We start from the raw sequence: 24301 nt of genomic DNA on the forward strand, positions 1-24301 counted from the left end.
AGAAACACAGCTGAATGTTTACAGCCTGATTATCTGGGTCTAATTCTCTCTCTTTCCTCCATGCTTTTATCTGTAATGTTAAACAGATATAGAAGTGCAGTAGTCACATGGAAACTCTTGGCTCTACAGAGGTCACAAAGAAAACAATCTGGTGATAGATGGTATAAGCCAAACAATTATGACTTTGCTTCAGTTATCTAGGTGAATATGTGCTGTTTCCACTGTCTGATACAGGATGAAACTACTGAGCAGAGCTGAGTGAAGTGTTATGGGTTTTGATTTGCAGGGATGAACATAAACCATTTTCTTTTTGGAAATAACGATGCATTTTTCAGTGCAGTCTTATGTTCATATTAAGTATACTTCAAGAGCTCAGTCCAAATCACTGCACTTCAAATTATCTGGAATGATGCATGGCAAACTTCTGAAATTCTGAGTTATTTTAAGAAAGAGTATGTCGTTTTAAGAGTAATGGAGAACATGTTAGGATAAAATACCTTTTTTTTTTTCCCATATCAGTTAGCCTTCAAGACAAGACAAAATGGAGAGGCAACAGGATTTGTAGAACAGTTGGAGGCTAATGTTTGCTCTTACTTAAAGGAGAAAAGAGCAAACTCTGTTCCAGACTGCTTCTTCAAGATTATTTTTGTGGGCAATTCAAGTGTTGGAAAAACTTCATTTTTAAGACGATTTTGTGAAGATCGTTTTTTCCCAGGCACAGCTACTACTGTAGGTAAGTTTAAGAAACATTATTACTATTATTATGTTTATTCCACAGTACTTAGCAGCTTCTACTGAGATCAGGTCTAGTGTTATAAAACAGAAACATACAGGTTTGGTAAAAGTCAATTATCCAAAAGCAGAGCAGGAGATGCAAAGTGAGTTCTCCTAAACTGGGAAGCAGATAATTGATGAAGAGGTTTCAGAGTAGGTTCCGTACTGAAATCGTGGCAGCACTGAAAGAAATCCAAAAAATCCTACTGATTTCAGTGAAGTGAAAATTTCCTTGCAGATCTCACTGTTCTGAAACTGATATCCTGTTCCCTGAACTGCACTGTACTAACCATCCCACCTCCACACCCAATCTCTATCCCTCTAAGTAATCAGATTGTCTTTTAGAGAGAAAGTAGAATATCTGAGTTATGTTTGAAGATTTAGCATTATATTAAGAACCAAAGAAATATGTCGGACCAATGTTTTCAAAGCAAAACATTTCAAAACCTATGTTGTACTTATGTTGCGTGAAGTTGTAAACCAAACTGTCAAAAGTCAGACACAAACAAGGTACAAAACCTCAAGTATAGGTTATTGAAACGCAGCTGAGTTACTGCCAACGTTCATTACATTTAGTCTGTATTTGGGCCTTACTTATTCTGTAGCATATATGAAATAAAATTTTTTCGCAATAAAAAGTATTGAAATTAATAGATATGTCTTGCATTTGTGACAGCCTAAGAATATTAGGTGAGCAGTTGCTGTCACATCTTTGACTTACAGGGTAGGTAAAGACACCTGAGTTTAAATTTCTACTGGTATGTTGAGTGTCTAAGTTCACATTAGAGTCAGGGAAGATCTGAGATATTAGCATAGGGATTTAAATTAATTTTGGCACTATATTTCACCTGGTCTTCAGCTGCTGCTTTAGAAGAGAGCAGGTCTGCTGGGCATCTTTCCAGATTGAAACAGATGTTTTGAATACCAAATGGCATCTCAGCACTAGGTGCCTAAGAGCAAACAGCTGAATTCTACCCCACCACCCTCTCCAAATCAATCCAGTCAGAGGAGCCTAGCGACCAATTAGTCTGACTCTTGGCACCTACTTCAGGGTAAGCTTCATAATTTCCTAGACTCCTAGTTCTTCATTGGCGAGATATTCATTAACTGTAATGGGAGCTTAGACATCTATATGCAATTGTCTACATTTAAGAATCTGGTGCTCTGTGCTATTCCTGTTGTCTTGTAAATGGCTGATGTGTGCAATTGCCTGAGTTTCCAGAAGAAAAGCACAGGATTGCATGAGACCTTTTAATCTTTTGGCTGGTCATCCAGTGTTCTTGCAAATGCAATAGCAAGAAACTATTTGTCATAGCTTGGATTTAGTCTTCACGTCAATGAGTTTCATAGGTGTGGACTATGGCTGGCAAGATACAGACAGTTCAAAAGTTAAGTGAACAACCTAGAGAAGACTGTTCTCTCATAGCTCAAATTTCTTCCCTTAGATTATAAGCAATGGATATATCCTCCATCCAGGTTTCTTAATTGTCCATTGATGCTTCTTCATTCATGCCAGCAACAAAAATCCCATTAATGTGGAAAATGGCTCCAAAGAAATTTTTGATGACCTGCTGAGGTCCCTTCCAACCTGAATTATTCTATTATTCTGTATCTAGGATACCATACAGTGTGATACAAGAAAATGCAGGTTGTCATTAGGAGGAGGCAGTGACTGATTAATATTAAAGATTCTAATTATCATTATTAATATGCACAAGGTAATTATATCATCACAGGTTAGGGAAACTTGGAGAGGATTCATTCAAAAAAATTAGATAAATTAATTTTTGTCTCACTTGCATTTAGCCACATAAAAATTAGGGGACTAACCTAACTGTAGTCAGCCCATCTTCTATATTCTGAAGAGAGGAGGAAGTTCTCCATATATTCAGTCCATCTATCTTCAGCATTTATCTTAGGTTCCACTGTCCCCTTAGTGTGGTGCCTTGTGTTTTTCCACTAACTGTAGAATGTGCCTATGTGGCATGCTCAGACTAAACACTGAAATTTCAGACAGCATGAGTTCCAGGCTGACTAGCTTCAACTACTGTGGACTGGCAAATGGACTCTTGACTCATATACACTGATTTGGAAAGTTACTTATCTTACAGCTTTTACAAAATTCATCTGCTCTGTTAACATTCAGTATTTTATTACTCAAAACTTCTGGCACATAAAAGCTCTTGTTGATCTGTGATAGTTAGAGAGTATGGACATTATTTTTAATGTAGTATCTAGTTACCTTTCTGCAATTGTTGCTATTTTCTGGATCAGGTTTTCAAAGGTCAAACTGAGCTTATAAAGACACAACCTACCTTGTATTTCTGTTACAGGTGTGGATTACAATGTGAAAACCATCACAGTAGATAATACCCAGGTAGCCCTGCAACTATGGGACACAGCTGGCCAGGAACGGTAAGACACATTTTTTTGTGGTTTAACCTTGGTAGTCAGCTAAACACCACACTTCACTCACTTCCCCATCCAGTGGGATGGGGGAAAGAATCAGAAGGGTGAAAGTGAGAAAACTAATTTGTTGCAATAAAGACAGTTTAATAATAATAATAATAATACCCCCCCCCCCCATCAAACAAACAAACACACACAACAATTAAGAGGAAAATAAACCCAAGAAAAACAAGTCATGCAAAAAAAAAACAGTTGCTTGCCACCAACTGATCTATGCCCATCCCTGAGCAACTGCAGCCTCAGCCAGCCTCTCTTCTCTCCACAGTTTTATTGCTTAGCACAATGTTGTATGGTGTGGAATATCCCTTTGGTCAGTTGGGATCAGCTGTTGCAAGTGTGTTCCCCTCCCAACTTCTTGTGCACCCCAGCCTACTCACTGGTCCAGGAAACAGAAGAGACCTTGACACTCTCTAAGCACCACTGGTGTGTAACCAACACTGTTTTCATCACAAGTCCAAAACATGGCCCTGTATGGCTAGTATGATGAAATTTAACTCTATCCCAGCTGAAACCAATATACATTCTAAGGTTTGCTTCCTTGTGTCATCTGTTTGAAGATTAGTAAGCATGGACGTAATCCTGCCTAATCCTGCCTCTCAGGAGAGGAACGAATTCCTAATAGAGCCAGTGAATTCACAATATAGATCCTTCCTTATTAGTGATTATGTGCTCATTTTGTGCTAAGAAGTGTTCATCAAAAAAACTGCCAATCTGTAGAAGAGATTATTAAAGCTGTTAAAAGTTTTGTACCGCACAGTTTCTTTAGGAGGAAGGCTTATTTTAAAAGGTATCTAGAATTATTTCGATAGCAAAAAATGCCTTAATAGTTTAAAAAAAAAAAAAAAAGTTGTGGTATTCTTTGCTTGTTTGTTTGTTTTCCACCAAAACAATACCATTGTAGTTGAAGATCTCACAAGTTTTTGTAAGTTTCCAGTGGTAATTTCCTTTCCAATGTCCTCACCTATTGTGTATTTTTCTGTTACTAAAAGCAAGGGTGATAATGATGATCTACATTTTCTACAGGAAACTTAGGAAAAAATTCCCAAACAGAATTCTAGCTAGCTTTTGTTAGAGCACTTTGTGAGGGAGAAATTTCTGCTCCAAACTTAAAATGAAAGAGGATGGGAAAAGGTAAGATATGCAGCTGATTATCCAGACTAACTCAAAATCAGTTAAAGAAAGCAGAGGGCACTTTTCCAAGAACTTTTGAATAATATTTTTTTGCAAATAATTTATTTGCTGTTGCAGTAATTTGTGGTGTTAATAGTGCCCTCTGTGAATCTTCTACTGAATATGAAAAGTGATCTGATGATTCAGGAAGAATGAGATTGTTTACTGCAATTCATAATAAGCCTCACCTTTCAAACAGGATCTGCAGTGAAGATCAGTATTACAGCTTCTCCCTTGTCTAGTTTGTGGAATTTTAGAATACCTATGTAAACCAAATTAACAGGGATTTAATGTTTATGATTAGCGGAAACTATATGGCAGCATTTTCCTTTGGGAGTGCAAGGTGGGATTATGATAAAACTTACATTGTCAGATTGCTACTTCTGTTGAAGAGAGTTATAAACAGGTTCTTTCTTGTAGGTACCGAAGTATTACCAAGCAATTTTTCAGAAAAGCGGATGGTGTCATTGTGATGTATGATATAACAGCAAAAGACACGTTCACAGCTGTTAAGCAGTGGCTGATAAGCATTGAGGTAACATGACATAACTTTATATCTAAACTGTGGTGTCATTATTCTCTACCTTCTTCTGGACAGGGAATGTTAGCAGAGCAAAGTGCAGAGAGCAACATGTGTATTATGTAGTCACAATTACATTTTTGTTAGTGATCTTGGTCTGCACAGTTACCAGTAAAGCTGTTTTTAGAATCTCTATGTCTATGAAAATAATCGCAGTTCCAGGGTTTTAAGGACTTAAAATGAGTGGTGGGGAAAGCCCAGCATGGAGTCCTCTGATTTCTTCTAAGGGTTATCTAGCTGATGACTCCCATTGTATCACCACTGGCACTGGGAAGTGCTTTGGATCAGTGATGATAGTGTGATGATTACTGAGCATCACTACCAGTTTGACAACTAAGTATGTAGTTCATGGGAAATTGACTGTCTTGTGAACATAAGCCATATACTCAAAGCTATAGTGCTGTAAAACTGTCTCGTGATAGACAACTCAGTTTCCTGGCGATCATCCTTTGAACCACATTAAAACAAAACCATAACCCATGCCACTGAGTGGCTTCAGTTAATTAAAAATTCTCTTTTTATTTCTTGGTATATCTCTGTAGCTCATAGGCAACATATTTAGAGTACAAGCAGCTGAATGTGCTTATGGCCAAAACAGAAAATAAAAATAAAACTGAGGCTGCTACCATAAAGGACTGAGTCACTAGAGAGAACAAAGTGTGACTTCCTATTTTCTCACTATTGCAGAGTATTGCTACTGAAAAAGTAGGGAACAAATTGGTAGGCGAAGATCATTTAGTCTGATTTTATTTAGCATGTGTTCTAGTATAATACACTGCTTTCTGCAATGGCAAATAGGTGGCTTTGCAAATTGGAAATAGGACTTAATCATGCAAATGTTTCCAACCAGGTATAGTTATTCCTCATCTGAGTAGCTCTATTGAAGTAATAGTAGCATGTATTTTGTAAGAACAGGTCCTTATTAAATATATGATCTAAACAAATCAGTGATTGTTATAATTCAGTATGGTAAAAGCTAGAGAGGAGTTCCAGCTTTTGATCCAGAAAAATCAAATATTGTGGCCAAAATCTTTTTCCAAGCTGTAATAGTTCATTCATCATTACTGACTAGTTTTGTTTGCTACAAACTATTGCTAAGTTGAAGACATACGGCTAAGTCCATTTGCTGCTGCAGTATTCAGCTTGCTTTATGAATGTACTCATTCTGATAATTCTAACCATTTTCAGAACTAATTTAGATTCATGCCTTTTCTATATGTTTTGAGGGGCTATTCTGTGTATCTCTCCACTACTTCATATAATTTATTTGTCATAATTGTACCCAGATGTTCTCATTATTTTCTTGTCCATGTAAGTAGAAAAGCAGTGCTATAAACACACAATGTCAGAGAATGTGTAGCATGGTAGTTTTCTCTTTTCCATTTTATAATAGAGTCTGATGAGATTCTGTGCTGTTATTAAAAAATGTCAAGTTAGTGTGGTCTCTAGCATTAAAAAACACCAAGTTAGTGCAATCTCTAACATTCTCTCTTTTTCATGCCTTTTATGCAACTTTAATTCCTGACATGTTTGTAGGTAAAGCAGCATGTACCTGACTCATGTGACGTCTTAAATGTCTCGTTGCAGTGTGACAATTGTTAGTTTTTATTATCTTGATCCGTGATTTTTTTAAATACAATGCCTCAGTTGATATTTATTCTTTGTTCTGCAGGAGACAAATGGGGAAAATGTACCTGTGCTCTTGTTGGGCAATAAAACTGATAATGAAAAGGAACGTGAGGTCCCTATGGGAATGGGAGAACATCTTGCTAAGGTACAAAACTTTGAAGGAACTTCTTAAAAAACTTGAAGGTGAAGGTTTTAAAATGGAGTCTGAATGTGTCAAAATTAATAGAAACACAGATTCATTTTAATCAGACAAGTTTTTTAAGGATTAGGAACCTCATCACACTCATCAGTTCAGGTCTCAGTGATGTAAGTGCTGATAATTATAGTATTTAAAAAACTGTCTAGATTTTAAAAAAGTGAGTGGTGAAAAATATGTATGAATTCACTCTCCTATCTCTACCTCACCTCTTTTCCTTTGTTCTCTCTTTCTGTTTTTTCCATCTCTGCTCTTTTTCTTTCTCTTTTTTCCCTCTTTTCTATGGATTCTTAACAGAGAGGTAATTTGAGGATCTTTTCTCCCTCCTACCTCCTGTAGAACCACAGAAGACCATCTGCTATTCCTATGATAGGAGTAGAAAACATGTTTACTTTTAGTAACTTTCCATCAAGGAGATAAAATAACTAGAGTTAACAGTCTGCATCTACCAGACCACTGGTGATCCATGGGCCGTAATTTAAGCATTAAGGGATTGCAAATAGCAGATACTTGTTTATATTCCTGTGTACTATGCCCATCAATTTTTTTTTTTAATCTCTCTAAGCAATGCGTATAGTTTGAACATCAATGCCTCCATAATATTCATTTATTTAGAAACAAGTAATTTCAATATTCCTGAGAAATTAACTGAGTTGGTAGGAATTTACCTAAAAAACCAACATGCTGGATTTCATGTATGTACTTTTTTCTCCTTTGAAAGTTGATTTACAGCTCTGCTTGCTGGTAACAGCAACAACAAAAAAAAGGTTTCAAAATTTGAAGTGCAGCTGAATTGTTCTTGGTATATAGGAAAGATTACTGCTAGGCACCTCTCTATAACTGAAAGAATTAGGGCCAGATCTCTTTTTATATTATTTTGATTATTCATACAGCCTTTTTCAAGCATACCTCTGTTTTCAGCTTTGTATCCATTATTTTGTTTTTATAGGGAAGCAATATCAGCCTTGAACTTCATCCGTCAAATGTTCTCCCTTTAGGAAATCTGGTTTGTTTTCTTGTATACATGGAAATGCAGATAGCTGTGAGACCCTAGAAGCTAGGACAGACTCCAGGGTGTAACAGTGAATCCTTCTGTGAAAAAACAAATGACACATACATGCTAAATGGACAGAGTAGGTGGCTTATATGTCATTCAGCTCTTTAAAAAATTGTACTAGTAAAACAAAGATGTATTATTCTAATATATAGGGGCATTCCAGCCCAGCTGTGTTTACTCTTACTTTGCTTCAGGCCCACATCTCACAAGTCAATGTAGTACAAATTCGGTCAGTAACCTGTGGGCTCCCATTATAACGCACATGTCACATAACAGCTTTGCAAATCAGGTAGCACAGTTCATTTTTTAGAGGAAGAATGACAGCCTGAAAGGAATTATTTTGATTTCATTTGGGAAGACTGGTAGTTGCAGTGTATGTGGGATACCCTAGGAAAGGAGAATTAGGATTTTGGAAGGCATCATAGGAAACAAGATGGTGATGAAGCTGATCTGTAGTTGGATGAATTAAAGAGTAAACATCATAGTGGTAAGGAGAATTTTGCAGTATAGACTTTGTAGGAAGAAATAGCAGACAAAAACCAAAATGTTCACATGCAGTTCAAGAATGACCTGATGGGAAACATAAAACTCTCTTGATAGAGCTACTGGGAATATAAAGAGAAAAGGAGAGAAAGGAAAAAAGAAAAAAAAAAAAGAAAAAGAATGAGAGGGAAGGGAAGGGAAGGGAAGGGAAGGGAAGGGAAGGGAAGGGAAGGGAAGGGAAGGGAAGGGAAGGGAAGGGAAGGGAAGGAAAGGAAAGGAAAGGAAAGGAAAGGAAAGGAAAGGAAAGGAAAGGAAAGGAAAGGAAAGGAAAGGAAAGGAAAGGAAAGGAAAGGAAAGGAAAGGAAAGGAAAGGAAAGGAAAGGAAAGGAAAGGAAAGGAAAGGAAAGGAAAGGAAAGGAAAGGAAAGGAAAGGAAAGGAAAGGAAAGGTACATTTGACTTTTTTTTTAGCAGAAGATCCAGAAGGAAAACTCCATTTAACAAATTTCTGTTTAGCTTAGCTTAATTCACTGATCAAGAATTCATATGAGCACAACACCACCACAGAGAGTATTCAGATCATGTTGGGACCACCCAGGAACAGCCAATATTCTGTTTGAGTGGATTAGTGTAACCACTGCAAACGATTTAAATAAAATGGCTTATGATATAGGTGCTGCTTGGGCATTCAAGTAGCATGATGTTATTTTGGCCCTTCACAGACTTCTTAAATGAACTTAAATGGGTCAATAAATCCTTCTCTATCTCTGTTCCTCAATTGTAAAATAATAATGCCTTTGTCTGCTTTGACTTTGAAGACTAGGTGTGCTTCATAGGATAAGGACTGTTACTATGTGTTCATACACTGCCACCTTTATCAATCTGTCAGTGCCATTTTTACACAAATACTGCTAATGAGGGGGCTATTCTTGTCAGAGTGATAGTACTTTACAGGACAGAAATTGCCCAGTTTCCTCTGATTATTGTTCATTTTCCTCCCTGTTCTTTAGATGCCTGCTGATTTGTATGTAACTTTCGAATATGAAGTAGTGGCCAGTGGTCTCCCAGCTTCAACAGCTAATTCCTGGATGGAGAGGAATAGCTTTTCCTAGCTTGTTAAATAAATGTATCTATCTTGCCTTCTGCTACTTTGTTCTCTTTGTGTAGGCTATTAAATAAACTTTCCTCCCTGATTCAAAGGAATGACACTTTGTATTTCCAGGCTGACTCCTCCTCCAGAGAAGGACTTGTTTGCCAGACTGACAGAAATAAGAAATTTATATCAACTGAGTATAAATTGTTATCTTTCACCAATAAGAATTTGCCCTACCCATGGAATTTGTTAAAAAATTCATTCAGATTCATGCCAGCATAAATTATGTCATCACTGAGAGTTCTCCTCTAGTGAAATTCTGTTGTATGTGGAAAGATGTAGGAGTAGTATCACTCCCTGCTTGACTGATATAAAGTAGCTAGATACTGACCACAGTAGGTTTCCAACTAGAGTTCTGATCAGCTGAGCAGAAGAAAGGAGGGTAAATTTTATTTCAAACTTCTGTTTGTGTAGCTAGCAAGAAATTTGAGTCAGTCAGACTTTATCTTTTTCTAAGTAAAGCAAGAGAATCATAGTGTTACATCATTATAAATATACAGAACCCTGTAGGAAATTATTACCTTGCAAATATAATAGGCCCAGGCAAGGATCTCTCAGCAAAACATATTTTATTAATGATTTTGCAAGACCAGGTGTTCTACCTAAAGGTAGGCACACAGGATAGGGCAAAAAGCCCCTGCTTATATTCCCCTCCAATCCTAGCTGCAAATTCCCTCCTCTGTTCCCCATTGGTTGGGTACTGCAGAGTTTACCGCCTACCTGATGCCTGCCTCAGTTTACGTGATTCATTAATCTAATTCTAACAACACCCTTCCCCTTATTGATTCATTTAGAATATGAATTCCTGGCTCTTTGGCTACCCTTCCCCCTAGATTAACTTCTTAAATACAGTAATCAGTTTGCATTCAGGGATTAGTTTGAAGAGACTTTGTTTTACATTAAGGATTCATAGTCTGATGTCTCTCAGTCCTTCTCTCTCAGCTGGGGTCAGGTGCCAGATCAGTTGTAAAAACAACGTTACTCCTTCAATGGTTCCTTACAACACTGTTAAAAAAAATCAATAAAATATCCATCCAACACTAACATTGCCTGATTTCTTCCCTTCTCTGCTTTTCTGTGCTTATCTGGCCACCCAGAAGTCAGTACAAGTGGTTTAATCCTGATGATCATTAGAAAAAACCATAGAACCATTGACAGCATATTCAAAACTGACATTTGATAACACTGAAGCATTTTTAGAGCTACTAAAATAAACTACCATATTTATGAAACTTCTTTTCCCCACTTTTTGTCTTTGAACTTTCATGAATATGATAAAAACTTCAAAAAACTGTACAATTTTGGAAGCATAGTATATTAAAAAAAAAACAACAAAAACCCCACAATACTACCAAACAACAACAACAAAACACTACCACCAACAGAAACGAAAACTGAAATACTTGGTCATTTTAAAGGGAACTTTTGTAAACTGAATTGTGTTTTATGAAGGGTTGTTAAATAAGTACAAGTGTAGTAACCACAATTAATAGCATGCAAATGAAAATATGCAGACATGTGATTGTCATTTCCTAAGATACTGACTTATTTGTTTGAATTTTTGAGCTACTCTTATAAATAGCAATAAGACACATAGAAAAGTAGAAAGTGAATAGCAAGTTGTAATTTGGATGGGTAAAAGGACATATAGTAATACCATAGAGGCAATGTAGGTAAGCTTCAATGTAATATCTTGTCAAAGTAGTCAGATGTGGAGAGGATAATCTGTCATTCCCTCTCAAACTCCTCTTGCCATCACAACTGCCAGGTCAGGCTTTTGTGCAGATGATCTCACATTTATCATGATAAGACTTCAGCTGAAGTGCTAAGAACATCCCCAGGGCGTGACCATTTATTTATCCAAACTGCAAAGCTCCCAGGGCCACAAAACCAAATATTCAGACTGACTGTAAAAGTAGGTTCAAAAAAATTTCAGAAGTACAAAAAATGAAATAGAATTAATTTATTGTTATTTTTTGCTGGGGTTTCTAACTGGTCATTTTCTGGAAAAGGTTGGTCTCATCATCACGAGGAAAGTTCACAAGACTTCAGTACCTTACAAGGCATTATTTACATTTGAGCCTTTGAGAGATCAAGCTCTTAAAGCAAAAGCCACTGTATAGATTAAGTATCTGCTGAGAAATGCATATAGTTGTTGCTTAGAGGCACACTTGCACTTACTTTCTTTTGTTACTCTTTAGTGTTGGCTCTATAATTAAATCCTAATTTTTCCTAAGATGATCTATTTCTGTTCTTTATTTGCACATTTCAATATATCTGTTCTGCTTTTTTAAACCTGGAGTGAGATACTGTGCAAAATCAATTGAAATGGTCTTTCTGTTTGATTCTAGGATTACAATTTAATTTTCTATGAATGCAGTGCATATTCTGGGTACAATACCAAGAAATCTGTGCTTCACCTAGCTAGGTAAGAAGAAAACACAATCTATGAGTTCTCTACAAGCCTGACTTCCCTGTCACTGGTTATAGAGTAAATTCTGTTTAATCAGTTTGATAGGAACTTAAGGTGATGAAATATTTGTTCCTTTTAAAGCGATCTGAAGCCTGTTGCTCCAACTGAGCAGGTACTCTGGTTCATAAAGAGTCCTGTGAAAACTAATGGAGCTCTGTATAGACCCAGAAACCCCTGAATTGTTGCTAGGGCAGCTGAGGGCCTAGGATGCCATGATAGTTCTTGCAGGAATTTCTTGAAGGATGGGAGAAATATGCTTGGAAATGGATGCTACTGAGTCCTTGAAGTAAGACATTGGATGTGCTGCTTTCTTTCCTCTGCTCATTACAGCTCAAATTCGGCTGTCAGCTTGGGGACTAGGAAAAGAGAGAGGTGGATTTTTGAAGCTTTATAAAGGCTAGGGGTAAAAACACAGGTAAATCTGTCCCCTCTGAGCTGCTTACAGAGGTGAAAACTCTGGTAATAAATTAGCAGATCTTTAATATTTTTGCTGGAGTTAGTGAAATTTTGTGAATGTGTCAAGTAATTGATATATGTCTAGGTAGCCAGATGTGGTTTTGTTTTGCTCCAGCCTCAAAAATAACAAATGAAAGTCACAGTTTTGAGTCTCTGTAATGTGCAATAAATTCTAACAGTCAGCACCAACTACATTTCTCTAACTAAATGAATGAAGACGGCTTTGTGATGGAGCCATAATAGCTCTTTGTTTCTTTGTTAGTTCACAAAATTGTGTCATTTTCTGTTAATCTCTGGACAATTTAATAGGCTTGAGTAAATGATTTTTTTTGTTTTGATGTCTTATGGGCATCATTGACTTTTTTTCTCAAAAGTATTGTTTCTTTCCCCCAGGATTTTAAAGGAACACGAAGATAAAGTGAAAGAGAAAACCATTGAACTTCAATCTGATATGAATAAAAAGTCCTGCTGTATCAGGCCATAACATACTGGGGCATGTTTAGACAGATCATACATTTATACAACACTACATGGCACCATCAGATTTGCTTGATCTTCCAAATATTCTGCTGTGTTCTGAGTGTAGGTGTAAGTGAATCTTAAAATCCTCTGATCTTCACTTTTACAAATATTGTCTTCAGTTAGTTGACAATGTACTTGGGACAGTAGCAGTCTTTTATTCTTTTTGACATCTAACACCACTGAATCCTACTTCGTGATCAGGATTGTAGAAGTAGCCACATTGTTGATAATAAGAAAAAATTTTGTAGGAAGAAAGATACTTGGAATGTGAAGTAAAATCTTACTGGTGATGACCTGTCTTCTGAATAGTCCTGTTTATTTCAGTGCTCTTTAGATCCTGATTTTGGCTGACCTTTGTTACAGGTTTTAAAAATTGAAATAGGTTGGTTGTTTAAAGGCAGCATATCAACAATTGCAAAGTAAAAGGTGATATTTTAAAGCCTAGTGAAAAATATACATGGACAAAGGATTTCAAGAACTATCGAGATTTTCATAAGTGGTACTAACTCGTTTATACTACACATCGTTGCATATAGGTCTCTGATAAGAAACCCTGCCTTCCACTTGCATGTCATGAATTAGGTACGTTTAGATAGGTCACTGAGATACCATACAGGCTTGCCTGAGCTGTTGCTGAATAAGCTGGCATGTTTCTATGGTGACTTGGTGCTATGCAAAGATCTAACTTAGTTTCCAGAAACAGAAAAGTCATGGTAGTGCAGTTCTTTACCCTGGCTAGTTAGCATTGTACTCAGAGAAAATCAACCAGTGTTCTTCTCCGTATTTTACATGGCTGAATTGTGTTGCAGAGCTTGCTCTGAACCTGTATTTGGCTATAGTGTCCTATAGAAGTCCCAAAGCAAACTGTGGCCAACTTAAACATTCAAATAACTTCACTGTCAGGACTGCTGGTTGAAAACACATACCTATATAGGAAACTCATTTCACTGGTGTAGCTGGTTGTAGGACAAAGAAAATAGTCAATCGTCTTTTCAGGAAGGTTTTTAGAAACTCTCCATGGCCTGATAGCACTGAGATACAGTGTTTGAAAAATCAAACCCATAGGGACATGTTTTAGAAAATCATGGCCCACCCTGGCTCTTAAGAAGCCCAAGTGTTCATGATTACTTTTAGAAGCCTGGGTAGAATGTAAATGGAAATAAGAAATTTGAAAGTAGGTCAGCCGACCAGCACATTATCAACAATTATTCCTGTTGTTCTTTGTCTTCACTACGTCCAGCTATAGTAGTAAGCATTCAAGAACGATTACTGATGATGATCTTGTTGGGAAAGTGGAACATGTGGCATAATTTATTTCATTATAAATCAAGCAAAAGTGTAGATTTTATTATGTGAGACTACTACAGACTGTATGTTTTCAATCCATTTTCTAAATGTTTAAGAAAGTTGTTTTGCATTTGAATAATGAAACAATTTGAAGATGAAGGTTAAGCAGTAGCTCAATAAATAACTCTATTTTGGGATAAAAACTTCATCAGTAATTAATTGTGCTCTTCGGATTTTGGTCTTATCAACTTTCTCCTACAACAATTCCTGTGTCCATACCAGCACTCAGATGCCCTTTCTTATGAGTTGGGATCCAAATATGAGCCCTTTCCCTATCAAGCAGAATAACCAGGATTTTTGTTCTACCAGAAATGATGGATGGACCAAATAGCCCAGGATGAGCTGATGCTTAGCAGGTTTTCTCTTGTTGATTCCTGGGAGTCTGCTTGTCCAAAATCAAAAAACCTTTCCTTGCTTCCAATGAGGTGCTTAAGAACACCTAAAACCCAAAAGGAACAGAATGAGCATCCATTAATGAAAATCAGTAGGCTTTCTGTTCACTTCCCAGGATTGCTTCTTGAAGTCCATTACTGGTTGTGGAAGGATGTATCACCTTATCGACTGTTACATGTTATCCACCATGGAAATCTTCACAGAACTGAATCACCTATGTTTAGTTCTGGCTGTAGTTGAACTAATGAAAACCCTTAATTTAAACCTCAACAAAACCAACTGTTTATCTCAATTTCAATTAAGGAAGAAGTATCATCAGTTTAAATATTAGCTTTGCTAACTAACAACTTTGAATTATCTGTTCCCCTGCAGTAGGGTGTTTCCTACCCCATCAATATCAGAACTGGTAATACTTCTACCAACCCCTGTCAGCCTCAGGAAGACAGTTTGAAGGCTTAATTTCAGCTTTACTACCACTTAATCTAGCACCACAAAACTTTAAATTCAGATCCTCAGTTTTTCGCTCCCTGAAGTTCATCTTGATTTTGGAGGAAAGTGACATGTGAGGTGGATCTTCTTTATGTGAATTCCACAGCAGCATTTTTATTTGGATATCTTTTGGTAGGCACTGAGACCCTGACAGCAGGATATACAAAACTTGAAGGCAGACAATACTGTGCAGTACCTTACAGACAGTCATCCTGAATTACTGGAATGACCTTTACCAAAATAGAATGAGAAATCAGAATGTTTTTGTACAAGAAAAGATATTTACAATGTGTTAGCCAAAGTGCCTGAAAGATTAAATAAGCCAATTGTAAGATAACTTTGAGTGTGTGGACAGCTGACATAAGCCATTTAAAACAGGAATTAAATGCATGTACAACAGATACTAACTATAAATGTAAGTGCCTTGCCAAAATAAAGGGTCTCTTGGTCCACCCGCACTGAGAGTTGGTGCCTTTAATCCCTCACAATACTAAGGAACAGCTGAATCCTGGGACAAAAGGCTTCTATTGTTCTTTTAGCTACTAGAACCAAATCTAGTGTTGTCTAAGACCCAGTAGGTGTCTCTCATCTCAGACTGATAGCTGTGGCTGTTGCCGTTCCTTTTTGCAAGCCCATGCTGTTTGCGGGTATGTGAAGACACTGCTCTCTGTGTTGTCTGTGTGGCTGATGATGTTAGTGTTTTGTGTGCATCTGCATCTTTGCAATATGTACTCAACTTGTTTTTTGGCTGGACTTGCAAAAGGAAACAACAGCAACCACAGCTATCATCCCTCTGTGACATACTGTGTTGGACCCTGGGTTTTCACGTTTTATCCTGTGCCATCTTTATCTCATATGTTATGAGATTTGTGTTCTTTTGCTCTGAGCATGCATGATACAGATCTTTTGCAAATCTTTTGCCACTGTATCTGGCTTAATTCCACAGGCGCTTCCACAGGGACCCATCTTAGGGCCAGTACTCTTCAATGTCTTCACAAATGACTTGGACACAACACTTGAGGGAATAGTTAGTAAGTTTTCCCATAACACAAAATTGGTCAGAGAGGCCCTGTAGGGGACCTGTAGAGGGACCAAGACAAATTGCAAAACTGAGGTGACCTTATTCAGGCAAGTGCTGGATTTTGCACACGGGACACAACAGCCCTGGCTATACATACAGACTGGGGAATGAGATGCTGGAGAGCAGCTCTCTGGAGAGGGATCTGGGGGTTCTGATCAACGACAAGTATTCTAAATGACCACATTGCAAAGTGAACATTATCAGCTTTGGAAAATCACAGTCTGCCTATTTGTGGGATTCAGTCCTCATGCAGCACTGAACTTAAATCTTGCCTTGCAAATCAAATATATGGATCAGGCATGTGAATATTGCTGTGTTTATGTAGCTGTTTTTAAAGCTCAGGTGCCATCTTTTTCAGAGGTGGTAGTAGAGGGTGGGTTTGCAACTCACCATCCCTGCCCCTCATTACTCCTCCGTTTTATGTTTTACAAGTCATTAGAACTCTGCAATAAACCAGTTTAAATTATTGTCTTGGCAGCTTGACAGAATCTGAAGACAAAAAAAAAAAGATGACAGAGTTTTCTACTGCATTAGTGAACTGAAGTACTCTAGCAAAATCTGACAAATAACAGAGCTAGTGGGAGGATATGGATGGAAAAACACAGCTAAGATTGCCGTTGTGAGAAAATACATCTAGATAAGTGGGCAGTCCACTTTCAGAAGCAGCAAGGTGTTTAATTGTCTCATCTGTTTCTAATTTCATCTTTAAATACAAAGAAGTGGAACTGAATGTGAACTAATTTACTATGCTTCTCAGGTGACTTTGGGAACCAATGCTGAGCATGGTATTGCTGCAGCTAAACACCAGTTTGGATACCCCTGCTAGGGGCTGAAAAGTCTCAAAACTACCATTGCATGACTCAGAAATATAGCACTCAGCTGCAAAACTCAATGTGAGCCCTGTGAGCGCACTGTTCTGTTTCTGCGTGGCCTTGCTCCCTGTCGTTACAGGTGCAAATGACTGAGGTACATTGTACTGCACTACAAGACAGTTTTGATCAAGGTCCTTTGAATCTAGACTGTTAAGGCTCATCAGTTGTCATAGCAACACTTATCATATGGATTCATATTATGAAACTGTAATAAAGCTGTTGCTCATCCCTTTGAAATAAGGGATAAATTTCTAATGCAGCTTCTCATGACAGCACTTCTTTAAGTATTATTCTAACAGAGAAACTGATTTGCATTAAATGATATGTCTGTCAGCAGAGAAAGAGAAAGGAAATCAGGGTGAAACTTTCTACATGTCTGCTGTAGACATTTTAATTTGTAACCACACTGTAAAGCTGCCTTCTGCACTGAAACACAATGTTGTAATTAAAAGCCCCAGAGGATGTTGTGCAAGGAATTACTGAACTCAGGATGTCTGGAGCTCTTGCTTTCGTTGTGTCCATGCCCCATGTAGGGTATGCTGTATGGAAGTCGAGTGCTACTCACATCAAGGCAAATTGAGAACATATACATGGATGATTAAATAGTGGAAATTGTATTTAATATTTGTTCCTCATTTACATGATTCTTAGGATTGTGTAGAACAAAAGTTAAATAGCTTTTTGTTACTGCTGTGAAGACAATGTAGCTGTGCAACTGTAGTAGACTTCTATAGGGTGTCATTGATCAAGAAAGTGGAGTCATACAAAATTGGCCTTACAGACATCTATCAAATGGTTAAAGATTGTTTGCTGGTAAGTCTCAAAATATGCTAAATAAGCAAGGCATGCTCTCCTGTGAAGGGGAATGTGTTTTATCAGATCTGTTGATAGTTTATAAACACTCAGTTCTCTGAAATTTTCAGGACAGTTTTACACAAAGCCACAGTAATTTGACATAGCTTTGGGGAAAGTTCTGTTTGGAGCACGAAGTTGGACTAGAAACCTCCAAGTTTTCCTTAAAACCAGCATTTCTCTGGCGTAGATGGAAAAAAAAAAACAAAAACAACAGATAATCTTTCAGTCAAGCAAACTGTTCTGCATGTCTGCTTTGTGTACCAACATTAAAGCCTGACAGTCTAAGACCACCAAAACACCCACAACATAGCATCCAAGGGTGATGTGAAACCACTGTATGGTGCAAGACATTTGCAAGGAAGCAAATGTCAGTCCTGTCTTCCAGAAGGGCAAGAAGGAAGATCTAGACAACTACAGAGTGGTAAGCCTTACCACAGTCCCTGGGAAAGCAGCAGACCAAATTATCCCGGAAACCGTTTCCAGTCACATGAAGGACAAGATAGTAATCAGGAGTAGTCCACATGGAATTACAAAGGGGAATTTGTGCTTAATAACCTGGTAGTTTCTACAATGAGATGGCTAGCTTGGTAGATGAGTGGAGAGTCATGGATGTTGTTTACCTCAACTTTAGTAAGGCTTTTGAAGCTGTCTCACATAACATTCTCATTGAAAAGATATCGAAGTACAGGTTAGATAATTGGACAGGGAAGTGCTTTAGAAACTGACTGAATGACTGGGCCCAGAGGGTCTAAGGATGGTCAAACACTGGAATGTTTTCCCAGAGATGCTGTGGAGTGTCCATCCTTGGAGATATTCAAAACCTAACTGTAAATGATCCTGGGCAACCTGCTCCAGCTTGTCCTGCTTCAGCAATGGAGTTGGACAAGATATTCTCAAGACACTGGTAGATCCAAGTGTTATTTCCTGCTTCCTCAAATTCTGACTCTCTGTAATGTTCAAAGCCCCATGGGATTAGCAGGATCTCCAGGCTGACTAGATTTATCCTCACTACCACAGGCAATTAGATGAGTGCAGACCATAATAAAAAGAACACAACACACAGGCAAATAAGAGATGAGGACAGCTTAGAATGAAAGTTTGATTTAGGTTTGGTTTATTTATAAGTAGACTCCCTTTTTCTATGTATCACTGAAGTACGAACTAGAAACATCTTGAGATGAAGGAAAAGAAACAGCATATATCAGTACTGTTGAAAGAAAAGGACGGGAAGAACATAACACAGTGCCAATGTTCTGGCAAGCAGAAGTGGATTTTGCATTTGAACCCATGAATTTTAGGTTGGAAAGGTCTAGGTATTTGTCCAGATTGAGACCAGGTGTCCCTCTGCTTAACAGATCTCCTGCTTACCGGTATCATTTACCAATAGAACTCAAATGTCTCCATTACATTTGTTGGTGGGAAGTGTCAGACCAATATTTTTTTAAGTTCTTTCCTCGGTCATCTCTGCATCTTTACTGGTAAAGGGTACTTTCAGTTTTTGAATTCTGCCGCTTCCATATCCTCAATTCATAGCTTAAAACTGATTGTCATCAGATGTTTTGATGTTGTTGACTTTCTGTACTAATGCTTTCCATCACATGCTGCTGTTTCAGATTCACACAACATTTGTGTTGCTCACCTGCCTACACATGCCATAGGAAAGAAAGCAAAATAGTGAGCTATTTTTTTCTGAGATGCTTTGTCAGTGGTGATAATAGCAATTACAGGATAATCAGACAATTATGTAAGTAAATACTTTTTGCTTTAATTTGGTCTCTTTAGCTAATGACATTGATTTGCCATGCCAATAAATGTGAAAAATATGCCACTACTGCTAACTGATAAGTATTAAAAGTTCCTGTTTATAATTAGTTATATATGCCTTTTGGACTGCCCTTTCATACTTCTGCACCAAAATGGTAGGACATGTATGGTTTATGATAAGATTCTGTTGTGACCTTAAGGGTCCATTTCTGATTCTATGGCTGTGTTGTACTGGAAATACAAATGGTTCATTTGAGTAAATGGAAATGGCTAGACATGAAAGCACAGGACTGAACTGCAAAAGAGGATGCTCTGTTTTCTGCATCATGATTCAGGGGTCAGGTCAGGCTTGATTTTGCTAACTACTCTACCTCTAAAAGGCTGTGTTTGATGATTCAGTAGAATGGCTTGGACTGTAGCCCAAACCTGTGTGTTCTGTGATGAAGTCAGACTGATTTTTGGTTGTAATTGTCATCTCAGAGCTAACACAGTTCCTTTCTGTTTCACAATCACACTGTAGTTCTCTCCAAGCTTTCTCGAAAAAAATGCTATCATCCTGTTGTTTCCATCGTCAGTTATCTCCAATGTTGGTTTCCACTGAAAAATGAGAAAAATATCATACTAGAAAAAGCTAAAGGGAAGGGAGTCAGGGAAATTGCTTCAGTACCCACAGAGACTGGAAAGACAGGTGAAGAGAACAACAGAGATTTTAACAATTCTGAGATCAGAAAAAAACTTTCCCTTCCCCTTCAGCAATATCTGGACCCTGGAATAAGTTATTGTCTAAAGGGCAGGTGCTCTGCTTTAGCAGTCACCTGTGAGCAGTAATCTGCCTCTTTCTCCATCTCAGCAGTGTGTAGCACATGTCTTTTTTACCTTTTTTGTGCCTATCCACAGATTTTCAGGGAACAGTCTAGTTCCTTGTAGACATACTATTGCCCAGGCTCACCTTAGTCAACATATTATGCAGAAATACCAATATTCTGTGGAATGTCTACCTGATGATTCACTACTTTTTTACTCTAAAACAACACATGAAAAATGAATTTAAAGTAATATGAGTTTTTTTCTTTTACAATAAGGCTATTATAAAACAAACGTTATACCAGTTCTGAAACATCAGGGTTGTTTCTTTAGTTGGTTTTAAAAAAGATTCATAAGTGCTGTAAATTCACACATAATTTTTAGGAAGTTGTGATACCATCTAAAAGATGTGTCTTCCTCTCACCTGCCTGGGTGCTTTGGGGATTAACATCTGAGATGATCTCTGAGAAACATTGAAAGGAAATATTTTAAAGAGCACTAAAACCCTCACATTTTTCCAGTTGGAACTAGTCTGTGAATACTTAAAGCCTATTGAAAAATAAATCACCTGTCTTTGTTCTGTGTTCAAACTAGGCAAGTACACACACACTGGCACAAGTTTATACCTCATATGCCAACCTGAAAATTACTCTTAAAATGTGTCCTTCATGCCACCAACACAACATGGTAAGAGAACCTGATGTTCTCCTTGATTAGCAACCCTTGGAGTTACATTCTTTGCAAAACCCTTAGATACATTTCTTAAGCAGTCTAACAGCAGAAAAATATAGAAAGAAAAAAGGTAGGGGAGGGATTACAGGTGGATAGGTGATGTAATTCATATAAAAGGCTAGGATGCAATCAAGGGTTGTATAGGCAGGAGAGGAGCTATCATGATGGGACTAAGATGCGAAATAATCAAATCTTACAATATCTAATGGGGAGTTACAGTTAAAACAGAGACAGGGTCCTCTCAGGGGAAAATAGTAAAAGAACAAGAGCCAGCAGTCTCAAGTTATAACAAGAGAATCTCCAGTTGAGCATCTCTTTGTGAGATTAGCACAGCATTGGAACAGCTGCCCAGAGAGCCTGGGGAATCTCTGTTCTCAAAAATGTTCAGGATTTGTCTGGACAAGGCCCCGAGCAACATGAGTTGGCTCTGAAGTTAGCCCTAATCTGAGTGGGTGGTTAGACCAAAGACTTCCAGAAGTCTTTTCCATCACAAATTATTCTAAGATTCTATTAGGTTGTACAGCAAAAGAACTCCGGCTGCTCTGTTTTGCTGTCCCCTTTGAATTTTGAATGCCTTTTCCCCCCGCCCCCAATCTTCTTCATATTTAGCAGGATTCATTTAACGTGGCTAAAGTAATCTATTCTTATTCATCTAAGAAAGGAGTTCTGGTTCCCTGACTCCACCTGAATGAGGGAAGGGACAGACTGATAAGAAGTAGGTCATTCTGGTACATTCCTGCTCCGCCACCCTCCCCATTTCTCTTTTGCTTCTCCTGCCTGCAAAAGAAAAGCATGGTCACCAATGAAAACAGTCTTCTGAAAGCTAATTTCCCATTTCTGTAACACTCATGAGGCTTTGTAATTTGAAAATAAATACAATACTGTATTGCTTTGTCTATTATACCACTAACACTGGAACATGTTTTTGTTAAGTCTTTCTTTCTCATTTGCAGGTTTTTTTTAAATAAAAAAAGCCTTGTGGTGTCTCCTGATCACAGACAACATTACATCTACCAGTCTGCACGGTACTTCAAGTTGCTGATTATACAGTACAGATTGTCCTTTTTTACACTAAATTCAACCCATATGATTTGGTCCACTTACAATGTTATTGACAAGATTCTGAAATGACAGTAGATAGATAGATAGATAGATAGATAGATAGATAGATAGATAGATATGTATTTTTTATGTAAGTAGTATATGTGGAATGTATTTTATGGGTAAAGGAGAGTGACTGTTGGATTATCTTGTTATGATGGTGATTTATTCATTATAGACATAGAATAGCATGTATACTTTATAAAATTACCTTCTGAGTGAAGAAAGTTTCTCTTGATTATTTACAATCAAATCTGTATGTGGTAAATTAATTTATGAATAAATATTAAAGACAAATCCTGTAAGAAATTATCTCTGAGAAGGTTCTTCAAATTAGCTCTATAGCAAAAACGTGCTGTCTTGGGTAATGCTTTTGTCTATATTCTAGACTGTTTCAACCCCTACTAAAAGTCTAAGAGAGTGCAAAATGGCTCTAAAACTCCTAATTCAGCACATATGAAGGTCCCCAGAACAAGTCCTGCAAAAGCCAAACCAAAACTGTGAAACTTTAATAACATCTGGCAAGGGCTAGTTGGTGCTGGAAGTAAGAAATGTATGTGAGAATAGTCATACTATACTGTTCTGCATAGAATCTTGGGAACAGAGGGGGCCCTCTCTTAACATTAGGGACTACCTCCCTAATCCTGCAGGAGTATGAATTACACACTACGCGTCTTAGAGGCATGCTCAGTATCTAGCTTTTTTGGGTGCTCCTTTGTGTTTCAAGTGATAGGACAATTCCTGAGAAGAGTTTTAATACTATTACCTTAAGATTAGAGTCAAAGCAGAAGCAACCTGCTTTTTCTTTCTCTAGTGCTCTATTTGTTATTCATCAGGGACAGTCTTTTGTGTGATTTCTGCATTTCAGTTTGTATCTCGTTCTCTGTCCTCAGCTCATGATCTTCTTTTCTTGTCAGCGAGAGGGAAAAGAAAAACTTTAAACATATGTCTATTTCAGACATCAACAGTCATTTTGTCATTAGTAATTTAATGCTACGCTTTGAATATTAGTGGCTTGGATTCAACCTGGAGTCCATGATAGACCTTCTTATTCAAGCCTTGAGAGGATTAGGCTCAGACTCTGTGGTGGTTACCCAGAGTTGTTGGATTGCTGAGGAAAGTTTATCAGCCAATTGCACCTGGTCTGCAAGCTCTTTGCATATATGTTTCACTAATGCTTACCTAACAGATCCTACGTACACTCAACTCATTGATGCTTTCAAAACCTTAGTGGTAGGTAATACCTATAATGGCCTTAGAAGCCTATATTTTCTTTTTGATTACTGCCATTTGAAGATACTCAGCACTGTAGTAGATACTCTCCGTTCTTTATGTGAAGAAATGTGTGATATGCTTTTGATGTGAAGAAAAGCACAAGCCATTTCCCAGGGCTGGAAGTGACTGAAGTCTGATCATGATCCCAGAACTGTGCCATTAGTGATATCGGGAACAGCTTAGTCCTGCAACACTGAAGTGAAGGGGCACGTGTGAGAAGGCAAGGTGGCCACTGTTGAAGAGAGACCTACATTTCACTGTCTTTAGGTGAAAGATGAAGCAGAAACAGCAGTACACAGCAGTGCTTAAAGTACCTCTCAAATTTGTTAATAAGCTGTTCTGATCAAGTTTTCTTAGCTGCTTCTTGTCTAATGCTGTCAGACAAAAAGGACAGTTTTCAGTAAAGGCAGGCAGACCCTTGTGAATTATCTTTGTATGTGTGTGATTTGTCTTTTTTTCTTTTTTTTTTTTAAAACAAAGTGTTCCCCTCCTTCTTTGTTATTATTTTAATATTACAGATTCATGCAGTAGGCAAGAGAAGTGGATGGTCTGAAGTGCTGTTGAAGTATAAGTTAGACAAACAAAGTAAGGGTCTTTCCTCTTTCAGTTACAGTTGCCTCAGGAACTA

General features: G+C 37.7%; 1 protein-coding gene and 1 long non-coding RNA gene across 5 annotated transcripts in view; one reads left to right on the forward strand and one right to left on the reverse strand.

Annotated features, from left to right (window-relative positions):
* CRACR2A (calcium release activated channel regulator 2A) overlaps positions 1-16022 on the forward strand; it is a 70448-nt gene extending 54426 nt beyond the window's left edge. For 2 of the 4 annotated variants that reach the window (XM_071815083.1, XM_065842949.2), the window contains 6 exons: positions 520-733; positions 3108-3189; positions 4834-4948; positions 6666-6767; positions 11861-11937; positions 12832-16022. In XM_071815083.1, the coding sequence (XP_071671184.1) occupies positions 520-733; positions 3108-3189; positions 4834-4948; positions 6666-6767; positions 11861-11937; positions 12832-12922 (681 nt within the window). In that variant the 3' untranslated portion in view covers positions 12923-16022. Of the gene's footprint in view, positions 1-519; positions 734-1633; positions 1827-3107; positions 3190-4833; positions 4949-6665; positions 6768-7767; positions 8486-11860; positions 11938-12831 lie in introns of those variants that run through there. The other 2 variants (XM_071815087.1, XR_011741439.1) reach the window with 2 other exon arrangements.
* LOC139829137 (uncharacterized) lies at positions 750-4906 on the reverse strand. Its single transcript, XR_011741440.1, has 2 exons — positions 4602-4906; positions 750-956 (listed from the first exon to the last, which is right to left on the reverse strand). It is a non-coding gene; the product is annotated as an uncharacterized lncRNA (long non-coding RNA).
* Positions 16023-24301: the final 8279 nt, after the last annotated feature.

Source organism: Patagioenas fasciata, chromosome 1 (assembly GCF_037038585.1).
Source record: "Patagioenas fasciata isolate bPatFas1 chromosome 1, bPatFas1.hap1, whole genome shotgun sequence".
Classification (NCBI taxonomy): domain Eukaryota; kingdom Metazoa; phylum Chordata; class Aves; order Columbiformes; family Columbidae; genus Patagioenas; species Patagioenas fasciata.